This window comes from Panicum virgatum, chromosome 1K, assembly GCF_016808335.1.
Source record: "Panicum virgatum strain AP13 chromosome 1K, P.virgatum_v5, whole genome shotgun sequence".
Taxonomy (NCBI): domain Eukaryota; kingdom Viridiplantae; phylum Streptophyta; class Magnoliopsida; order Poales; family Poaceae; genus Panicum; species Panicum virgatum.
Window position 1 is genome coordinate 21,021,674 of NC_053136.1, and position 11,226 is coordinate 21,032,899.

Genomic DNA, 11,226 nt, shown 5'->3' on the forward strand with positions numbered 1-11,226 from the left:
ATCTGGCTCGGATTGTTCTTACAGACCTACTACTACTCCTACATCTACCACCAGTAGGTACCTAGGTACCTACGGTGCTTGGGGCTTCAAGCTAGCAGTACTCCCGCCGTCGCTGTCGTCATCGCTGCCGGTGGCGTCATTGCTGCTGTCGCCGTCGCTGTCGTCACCGCTGTCGTAGCCGCCGCCGTCGCCGTCGTCGTCTTCCTCAGAGCCATCCTCGGAGGATTCGAGGAAGCGAAAGGCTTGCCCCACCGCGGTGTCGGAGGAGGAGGAGTCGATCTCCTCTTCCGAGGAGGAGTCAACTCCGTCCCACGAGAATTGGTCGTCCTCGCTTTCCTCCATTTCCCCTCTGAGCAGGGTTTGGAGCTCCTCGCCCTTTGTCTGGGGCTCGTCCGGCTCGGAGATGACTCCGAAATTGAACTCCTCCGCATCCCAGTGCGGAGGAGCGAGCACCTCGTGCGCTGCTATCGGGTCATGCTCCGGCGTTGGCTCTTGGCTCTCTGGGATAGAGTCGATGGAGGAGGCCGAGAGAGAGAAGAGGAGTAGGAGGGGGAGAAGCTTGACTCGATCGAATTGGAGGCGGAGGAAGAAGAGATGGCGATGGCTGTTTTTGGGTGTTCTGTTGGCTAAAGCAGTGAGTTGTGGTGAAATTAGGCAGATTCAAGGTGAGCTTAAAAAGACCGGAAGGGTGGAAGATGGATCGGCATGTTCACATTTTTTGAAGAGCCAGCTGCAGAGACGTTGCGTCTCCTGGGGAGGTTTCAGTGCGTTTTAATGAACAACAACGGGAAGATGGAGCAACGGGGAGTTGAAGTAGTGGGATGGTTTTGGAATTATCATTGCCAAAACTAGGGGGGCATGTATTATCGCCATAAATTAACAGGGTGGATTAATGGGCCATGAGCAAGTTGGGCTTAGTGTAGAAGTTAAAGAAGGCTTGTGAATTAGCTCCTACGCGAGCAGTTGGGCCACATGGGCCGTGTATCTCTAGATTTAGTTAGTTCGGTTAGGGTTAGGAGTCCGGTATGTATGAGTTAGTTTAGATCGTGTCCAAGTCTACGGACTATAAATATGTATCCTTGGTCATTCCTAAAGGAGGAACCATTCACGTTCAGCAACAACAAACTACGGCGCACCGCCACCCCTGTTTCTAGGGTTTCATCCAAGTAAGCGCCATGCTGCCTTGATCGTTTCTTACAATCAAGGCAGCATTGTTCTTACTTTTACCTTTGGTATTACTCGTACTGAAGCGTTTTTTATGGCGAGTAATGCTATTTATCCTGGTGTTTGTAGTATGTTTTTAGTAGATCTGTTATGTGCTTACATGCTTATCATCTGCAAATATCATGTTATTCATGCACATTCACATTTTCGATCTTATACTAGTTCTTGTCATGCGGAATTAGTCATGTAGGAGTAACACCTTGTTGCGTTCCGTTTAGTAGACCTGATCTGTTATGGTTTGTTCTTATATCATAAGAATTGGCGTAATATCTGCTAGATTAGGCCCTGCAAACGGATTGGACGTTCCGGCGATATAGTAGATGCTTTACTTTAGTCTTGGTGGGGATTGATCCGGGAATCGGCTCTTGCTATTTCTTAGTCCTCCACTCTGGTTAAAGTTCAGCCATCTATTACGTTCGTTAGGCCTAATTACGTGTAGGATGTTCCGATTTGGTAGTGAAGCTTTTACCATCGTGGGTTGAATTAGTTAAACGTAATTGCAGCAAGTTACTACAGTTATACGCTTCATTTATCAACATCTGGATATATAGATCTGACTGACACCGGGACTCGATCGGCTCTTTAAAGCCGATGCAAGAGTCGTCCCGGGGAGCCGATCATGGCTCGGACTAATGTTTACACGTGTCTATGCATGCAGGTGAATCACTGAAACATATTTTTTCACCTTCCTGATTAGGTATAGGTCAGGTGGCACGCCCTGCGACTCAGGAAGCAATAGGCATGTGCCAGGATCTGGGCCGTTAACCGAGGGACTGGTGCCAGCCAGCACCCCGGCAGCCTCCTGGCTCTTCGTGTTGCCTATCGCTTCTCGCCAGTGGGTTTCGACCGACAACAGCTCCGCGGCGGTTGCTACGCCGAGTTGAGCAGTATATTGGCTGATGTGCTCCACTGTACTGGTGTTGTCGTTGCCACTAAATTTAGAAAACTCTGGTACCTTGAACTTTGGCGGCGGCGGTAGCTGGTCGTACACCTGTGGATATGGCTTAGAGTACGTGATGACGCCCGTCTTTGGGGCGATCCCGAACTAGTTCCTCAGAATCTCGGCTAACTAATCTTGCAGGCTTGGCGCCCCTGCGCCGAGAGATTGGGCGGCCTAATTATGAGAAACCGGCCCTACTCCGTACTAGCTTTGCCAAGCCAGTAGCTCTTGATTGACAGGATTGCCCTATCGGTAGCCACGTGGGTGTTGGCACTGGTCACCTTGGCCGGCTGTTGCCGACGGTAGGGTTCTTCGCCTGCCCGCAGGGGCTTGTACCGGAGCTGACACGTGTACCCCTCCGGCATGAAAGCAGGTGGGTCTTAATAGCAGGTTGTCCTGTCATGTTGATCTTGTGGTGCATAGAGGATGAACTCAGCCTTCATCCCTTTGGGAGCATCAATCTACTGAATCTGCAGTGGATGCGTATAGAATCTTTTTCCCCCACATGAGGGTTTAATATTGGGCCGATGTCTTGATCATATTCACCAGCCAGAACAGATTTGACAACATGAGCCACTATGTTGTCCATGGAGTTCAGAATGACCTCAGTTTGCCAGAGGAGAGCATGGTAGATCATGTATATGATCTCCTGTCGAAGTGCCTGGCTGCGCTCTTCCGAAGGTACAGAAAGATTGATCCCATGAAGAGGTTATTCAGGGTCACCGACGCACTTGATCCCTCCAGAGCGGGTCCATGTGAAGTGCTTGAGAAATTCTTCTGTGGGATCCGCCATGACCTGGTCGTACTTCTGCTTGTGCTTGGGGGTGAGATCTTCCAGCATCGGTGCGCTAGTCTTCCCCTCGGCGAGGAAGGTGTTGTTGTCTTGCTCGCTGGCCTTAGACGTAGACGGCTGGTGAGGCATGATGTTGTTCGTCGTTGGTCTCACCAGGCGTGCCAGAAACGTGTTGCTGCGGGAAATTATCGGACAAAGATCCGGCAGTCAACACGTCGACGAGCCGGGAAATCGCGCTGCTGCTACCCTCGTCTCTCCTCGTGCAGCTCGTACTGGCGGTGGTGGTTCAGGGCGTGCCACCTGACTTGACCTGCAGCTAGGAATGGGTGAGTGATGTGGCTTTCGTCTCCTGCTTTCCCTATGTCACATGAGAGTAAATGTCAAATTCCTACCGGATCTCTCGGATCGGCACTTGTCAACCCCACTGTCTTGCATCGACAAAATCAGCCAATCGGGGGATGTTCACAGGCATATCGGCACATCTGCCGATTATAGATGCATTCGATAAAGAAAAAATAAATAGAATATAAACCGCATCTATAAAGAGTATAAACCTGCTCCAGAACATGATACAGGTAAATCTATCCATCAAGATCGGCTCTTGCTACGCACAACATAGAACAGTCTAAGCATACATGAACATAACCTAGGTCTCCAAAGAAATCCATCCACACAAATAGATATTATCTAAGACATATTAGGTAGGGTGTTCGGCACGTGCTATCCTATCGGCAGGTCGCATGCACGTGTTGCAGCGCACGTCATGGATTGTAACCAACGGCTAGGTAACGTGTTCCAAATGGTATGAGAAGACGATCTATAAGCTTGAACGAACAGATACAAAAGTAGATCGAGAAGCATACACGGTAACCAGGATAAATAGCAGATATCGTCATAAAAAATGCTTCAGTACGATATCTACCAAGGCAAAAGGCCAGAGCCATGATGCTCTAATGATACTACGAGAGAATCATTAGAGCAACATGACGCTAACCTCAATGAAAACCCTAATGTGATTAGGGGTGGCGATACGCCGATAGAATGTTGGAGACAACCGCTGCTGGGGAACGTTTGCCGTCAATTTTATTCATAGCGAATGAGTACATATTTATAGTCCCGAGACTTGATAATTAGGCTAAACAAACCCTAGTTTAAACTAATGGAAAAACTAGCCTATCTCTAGCAATTACAGATAAATAGAGCCCATCGGCTCCTTTGCACGGACTGCAGTCACCTCTTCCTTGGACGATCCAAACTAGCCCATTAGATAATTTCAGCCCATATCCGTCTTAGCCAAATACCGGTGGTAACAGGTGTGTCATTTAAGTTCACAAACTCCAAAAGATCATTTTTAGGTCCATCAACTTGTAATTTGTGTCACTTAGGTCCATAAACTTTGAAAATATAGGTCCATAAACTCTAAAAGTGTGTTTTTGAATCCATAAACTTGTAATTTGTGTCACTTAGGTCCATAAACTCTGAAAGTGCATTTTTAGAACCATAAACTTCATCCATGAGCAGCCATGTGGCTATAGATGCGTCCGCAAAAGTCGCCCCGATATCTCTATCCACGAATATCTTTCAACTCCTCACCGAGAACCATTATGGGTTCACCCAAGTCTAACGTCATTATGAGATTTTTCACCACAACACCTGCCGCCACCATATCCGGCAACTGGCGCCACGGAGGACATAATATCCCCTTCTATGGTACACTTGTTGATTCCCTCTGTGAGCTCCTCCACCTTTTCCCAAGCCACCACCCCCTCCTCTCCACCCATATTACGAGGTCATATCTATATCTAAGCTCCAAAACTCACCAATGGCAGTCCGTAAGAACCCTTTTGAATCCTAATATATGTCAATAACCTCCAAAATAAGTCATTCATCCCTCCCCTCTCCTCCCCCTATGCACCTGATTCGAAATTGGGGTTCAAATTTCACCCTTTTGGTAAAACTCCAGCAACGTGTAGGCACCGTGCAGATTCATATCGGTACAATATCAGTGCATCAAGGCTAGTTGGAGAGGTATGGACCTAGGTGACACAAATTAAAAGTTTATGGACCTAGAAATGGACTTTTAGTGTTTGTGGACCTAAGTAACACAAATTACAAGTTTATGGAACCAGAAACGCAATTTCAAAGTTGATGGACCTAAGTGACATCCTCTTACATGTTAATGGACCTCTGGTGCATTTTACTCTAGCATAAATTAACTGGGTTGAGGATGATTAGAATGAATTGTGTCTAGATGATTATAAGTTGATCTATTAGCTAAAGGTTCTTGGTTCCTTAACTAGGAGCTAACAACTATCCAAATGGAACCCAACAGGCCCTAAATAGAGTGGTCTAAATATCACATTTCCTCTAAAAGAGATGGATTAACAAATTTGCAAAGAGGACTTCATATCAAAGCCATTCGGTCCATAGAACTGAGTTGCATTGTAATATAATGATTTTAAAAAGGAGGGAGAGAGAAGTTGTCGGTGTAGAAAGTCCGGTAGTCCTACATGTATATCATCGAGTAGGTTTTTTGTTTGGAGGTTACCCTAGTTCAGGCCCTCGAGTAGAGGTAATACCCTACGTCCAGCTATGATTGTATTGCTTGTGTGTTGTATGATTTTTGTTGTTACAAGTTGGGTGCCCTCGTCCTTTCATATAGTCCAGGAGCAAGAAGATTTCCCAGAGTCCTACTCCAAATCCAACTCTAGCCTACCATCTATTTACAAAGAGTACGAGTGTAATTGGATACAACTATGCCTATTTCCTTGTCTTGTAAGTCAAGTCTTCCTTTCCTTTCTCTGAGTGGGTCGTGTTCTTCGCGAGTAGTCCCTGGTGGGCTTGTCCTTTGGTAGGACGTTGGTGGGCCACCCCCTATTACTGTAACGTGGGTAGTCCACATTGGGTTGTGGAGTATTCCCTCCGACAAGCCCCCGAGTTCTGCATAGTCGAGCTGCATCATTAGCTTCTGTTCTTTTCTTCCCTTAGTCCGTCTTATGCAGAGAGACTATGGGGAACTCTAAAATTGGAATCTCACAGTGATTCTTTTTTTAAATATCCTTAGCTTTTACCTAGTGATTTCCATGGTGTGCTCAAAAAGCGCACCCATGGGTGGTAGGCCCCGACTATCAGGATGGTTTTCCAATTAGCGTGATAGTTCCAAGAGTCTATCCATCTTTCAATCTTCACCTCCCCTAAGTATTTGCTCGAGTCTTGTGATAGGATGTTGAGTCCCGATCTTCTGAGAGGTAAGATAAACTTGATTGAATGGAGATCTCGACGTTGATGATTCAAGGCTCTAAGCGAACGGTTCCTCACAATCACTACAGCACTGCTCTATTGGTTATCATCTGTGTCACATGAATGACCTCACCACGAAGGCTTATCCCTACAAGCGCAATCAAGAACACAAGCAAGAACAGGAGATGCAATCAAAACTGACTTGATTACGAGTTGGGGTCTCACAAACCGACGTACGACGACACTATTTGAAGACAGATTTAATCTAAGCAAAACCCAACCCTATCTCTCAGCGGCAGCTGAGTATAAATAGAGTTTTGGGCAGTGGCTAACCCTAGAGAGACATCCCTAAAGGACTCCAACACGATACATGGGCCAATCAACCCGTTTAGGTGACATAGCACCCTGGACAGATTCTGTCCATCAACTTGCGACACAAATTCCCGTTGACTCCAAAGTCCAAAAGGCCTCAAACTGGCTCCATTGGAAAGGTTATGAAATTATTTTCAAGGAATATGGGGAGAGTCCAAAACAGAGTTCGTATGCATCCTGGGCATCCTTCTTAGCATCAAAAGGTCTTGCAGGCTGAGGCAGACTCGAACTCGAATTGGATTGGGCCTCCAACCTGACTTGGACAACTTGGACGCCCTCCTTGTCCCTCTCCACACCCTTGTTGGTTTCCAAGTACTTCATGACTCTCTCCAAGGTTCTTAAGCATAACATAATCAATAATATCATTAGGTAGCATACCATCCTTACAAGTATATGTATTAAAACTTAGGAACGAGCTCACCTGTTGATTTATTTGTCGTGCTCGTGCTCTTGTGAGAGGACCTTGCCTTGCACTTGAAGGAAACTCGGTCGTATGCAACGGAGTGATGTCCTCATCATCCTCCCCCTCTTGAATTGGAGTCGTCCTCGACTCAAGCTCATCTTTCTCACCCAAGTATGGCTTCAAATCTGAAATGTTAAATGCGGGACTAACCCCAAACTCGGGAGGCAACTCAAGTTTATAGGCATTATCATTGAAATTCTCAATAACCTTAAAAGGTCCAGCAGCACGTGGCATAAGCTTAGACTTTCTCAAATCAGGAAACCTATCTTTTCTCAAATGAACCCACACCAAACCACTAGGGTTCCAATTTTACCTCTTTTCTACCTTCACCAGCAGCAATTCGATACCTTTCATTCATCTTTTCAATTTGCAACTTTGTAGTTTCATGCAACTTAAGAATAAATTCAGATTGTTGGGAAGCATCAAAGTTCACAATCTCAGAAGGTGGCAAAGGTAGCAAATCAATTGGTGCACGAGGATTAAAACCATACACTACCATAAACTGAGTTAACTTGGTTGTAGAGTGAATGGATCTATTATAAGCAACTCAATGTGTGGCAAACACTCCTCCCACAACCTCAAATTATCTTTCAAAACAGCCTGCAATATAGTAGACAAGGTACGATTAACTACCTCCGTTTGTCCATCAGTTTGTGGATGACAAGTTGTAGAAAACAACAACTTTGTTCCCAATTTATACCATAAAGTTCTCCAAAAGTGGCTCAAAAACTTAGCATCCCTATCAGAAACAATTGTGTTGGGCACACCATGCAAACACACAACCTCTTTAAAGAATAAATCAGCAACATGTGGAGCATTATCAGTCTTGTGACAAGTGTATAAAATGTGCCATTTTAGAGAAACAATCAACAACCACAAAGACACTATCCCTCCCCCTCTTTGTTCTAGGAAAATACTAAAACAAAGTCCATAGAAATATCCTCCCAAGGTGCATTAGGAACAGGAAGATGCATATAAAGACCATGTGGATTAAGTCGACACTTAGCTTTGTTGCATGTGGTGCAACGTGAGACTGTAGAGCTCCAGATCACGCCGCATCCATGGCCAAATGAAGTGAGCAGCCAGCACATCCTCCGTCTTCTTAACACCAAAATGTCCCATCAACCCACCTCCATGCGCTTCCTGCAACAGCAAAAGATGAACGGAGCTAGCTGGAACACACAACTTGTTAGCACGGTAAAGAAGGCCTTCATGTAGCAGGAATTTTTTGCCACGTTCGTCCCTCTCGGCAAGTTTCAAAAGCATCTTTGAAGTCCAAATCATGTAGCATATAATCCCTTGATGGTCTCCAAACCAAAGATTTTATGAGAAAGTTGGGACAGCACTGGTATAACATCTAGATAAAGCATCGGCGATCACATTGTCTTTCCCTTTTTTATGTTTAATGATGTAAGGAAATGACTCTATGAACTCAATCCATTTAGCATGACAGTTTATTCAGATTAGCTTGTCCTTTTAGATACTTAAAAGATTCATGATCCGAATGTATGACAAATTCTTTAGACCATAGGTCATGTTGCCAAGTTTGTAAGACTCGCACTAAGGCATAAAGTTCTTTGTCATATGTAGAGTAATTCAGCGAAGGACCATGCAATTTTTCACTAAAGAAAGGAACAGGTTTACCTCCTTGAATGAGCACTCCTCCAGTACCAATGCCTGCTCGCATCACACTCAGGCTCGAAGGTCTTCTCAAAATCAAGAAGTTGCAGCAATGGTGCTTGTGTGAGCTTCGTCTTAAGAGCATCAAAAGCTTGTTGTTGTGCTGGTCCCCATAGAAACGGCACTCCATTCTTTGTCAACTTGTGGAGAGGTGCTGCAATGGTGCTAAAATCCCGCACAAAACGCCGACAAAAACCTGCAAGACCAAGAACACTCCGAACCTGCATGACCAAAATCGGAATGGCCAGCTTGTGATGGCAACAATCTTTGCCTCATCCACCTCAATGCCCTGCGATGTAACAAAATAACCAAGAAAAAGACACGATCGGTGCAAAAGGTGCACTTCTCAAGGTTACCGAATAAACGCGCATCATTCAAGATATTAAAAACTGCACGCAAATGTTCAAGATGTTCATCATATGACTTGCTGTAAAGAAGGATATCATCAAAATAAACTACCACAAAAAGCCAATGAAAGCACTCAAAACCACGTTCATCTATCTATGAAAGTGCTAGGCGCATTAGTTAAACTAAAAGGCATAACTAACCATCCATAACGACCGAACTTAGTTTTAAAGGTAGTTTTCCATTCATCACCTAAAGCCATTCGAATCTGATGATAGCCACTACGCAAATCAATCTTGGAGAAAATAACAAAACCACTCAACTCATCAAGCATGTCATCCAATCTAGGAATAGGATAGCGATATCGAATGGTAATGTTATTGATGGCTCTACAATCAACACACATGCGCCAAGTGCCATCTTTTTTAGGAACCAAAAGAACAGGAACAGAACAAGGACTAAGGCTCTCACTGAATGTACCCACGGTCCAGAAGGTCTTGGACTTGTCACTGAATTTCCTTAGTCTCGTCATGGTTGGTCCTGTAGGCTCAGATTGGCAAGCTCGCCCCTAGAATCAAATCAATCTTGTGCTCAATGCCTCGCACAGGTGGTAATCCGGGGGTATCTCTGATGGAAACACATTCATATACTCCTGCTAAAGGTTAGCAACAGCAGGTGGCAAAGCAATGGACACATCCTCAATGGAATATAAAGCATGTTTGCATATAAAAGCATAGCAAGTTCCATGAGATGCACATAACTCATCAAGATCAGATTTAGATGCAAGCAAAACAGGATTTTGTAACTTGATAGGTTGCTACTTTTTAAGATTCAAAACATACTATTGCTTAGCATTATTCCTTTTCTCTTGCTCAAATTGTACAATTTCAGTTGGAGTCATTGGAAGCAACAAAATTTTCTTGCCCTTATGCATGATAGTATACTTATTAGATCTACTATGGTGAATAGCATCCTCTGTTCACCTCAATGGTCGTTTAGCCCATTTACACACCATTTAAATGCTATATAGTGATACACCATTTCCGTTTAATCAGTTGTTTTGACCATTTAAATGGACGTTTTGCCTGTTTAAACACCCATTTTGCCCGAATAATAGACTAAATGGCAGGTGACCGACTATTTACCGTTTAGCGTTCAGGATAACACTATTAGCATCAGTGTCAAACTCCCAAGGACGTCCCAACAAAAGAGAGCAAGCATCCATATGCACCACATCAAAATCAGCAAAATCATGGTAAGATCCAATGGAAAAGTGTATCCTTGCTGTTTGTGTTACCTTTACCTTACCATTGTTGTTAAACCATTGAATGTGATAAGGATGGGGATGTGCCCACGTGGTCAAGCCAAGCTTCTCGACCACCTCAGCATTTACCAAATTGTTGCAGCTACCACCATCAATTATAGTATGCACACGGCAATCCTTGACGATGAGAAACATGTTGAAAAGGTTGTGAAGTTGGCGGTTGTCGTCCTCTCCAACCGTGGCACTCAAAGCTCGCTGCACAATCAAAGTCTTATAGGTGTTGGTCGCAGATGGACCAAGAACCTCCTCAGCACCAATCATCGTCACCTGAAATGTTAGCTGCAATAACAGTTTCATCTTCAATATCAGAAGCACTAACATACCCACCATCGGCAGTAGCAATGATCGCCCGTTTGCTAGGACTATCTCGCTGCACATGGAATAGAAAACTTAATCTTAGCATCTGGATCATTATCTTGGACAGGGGCATGAGGACGACGTCGACCATTACCTCCCATACCTTGACGATTACATAGAAGGCGATGGTGGTTCTGTGCATCGACCTCGTCATCGTCAAACTTGTCCTCTATGTCGTTGTGAGCATGGTTGTCGGCATCATGGGCGATGGGAGGTGGCGCTGGTTGGGGAAGACGGGCCTCTATTTCGTCCATCCGATTGCGAAGACCAGCAACACTTGTATGGATCCTCTGAAAGGTGTCTGTTGTAGTGGTCTGGTATTTGTTGAATGCGTCGGTCATCTCCCGCATCATGTCCCGTAGTTCCAAATGGAACACGCACTCATTAAATTCCGGAGGCGTAGAGGTAGAGCGCTGGTTTGTAGACTTCAATTCTGTCATTGTTAGTACAATACAGAGACGAAGGAAAAAAGGATGGGATCCCTATGA

The 11,226-nt window shown here is 44.9% G+C and overlaps 1 protein-coding gene across 1 annotated transcript; it reads right to left on the reverse strand.

The window, feature by feature from the left end:
* Positions 1-8,672: 8,672 nt before the first annotated feature.
* LOC120653792 lies at positions 8,673-10,892 on the reverse strand. Its single transcript, XM_039931465.1, has 3 exons — positions 10,842-10,892; positions 10,361-10,660; positions 8,673-8,933 (listed from the first exon to the last, which is right to left on the reverse strand). Exons 1-3 carry the CDS (start codon positions 10,890-10,892, stop codon positions 8,673-8,675), a joined length of 612 nt encoding a protein of 203 aa, XP_039787399.1.
* Positions 10,893-11,226: the final 334 nt, after the last annotated feature.

Bases quoted from the DNA above. Each gene is read 5' to 3' on its own strand.
- LOC120653792 (XM_039931465.1), bottom strand. From the start codon at position 10,892: ATGACGAGGTCGATGCACAGAACCACCATCGCCTTCTATGTAATCGTC. The intron at 10,661-10,841 runs GTATGGGAGGTA...CTGTTATTGCAG, and splicing joins CCTTCTATGTAATCGTCAAG to CTAACATTTCAGGTGACGAT. The intron at 8,934-10,360 runs GTAAAGGTAACA...TTGGTCATGCAG, and splicing joins GGTTTAACAACAATGGTAAG to GTTCGGAGTGTTCTTGGTCT.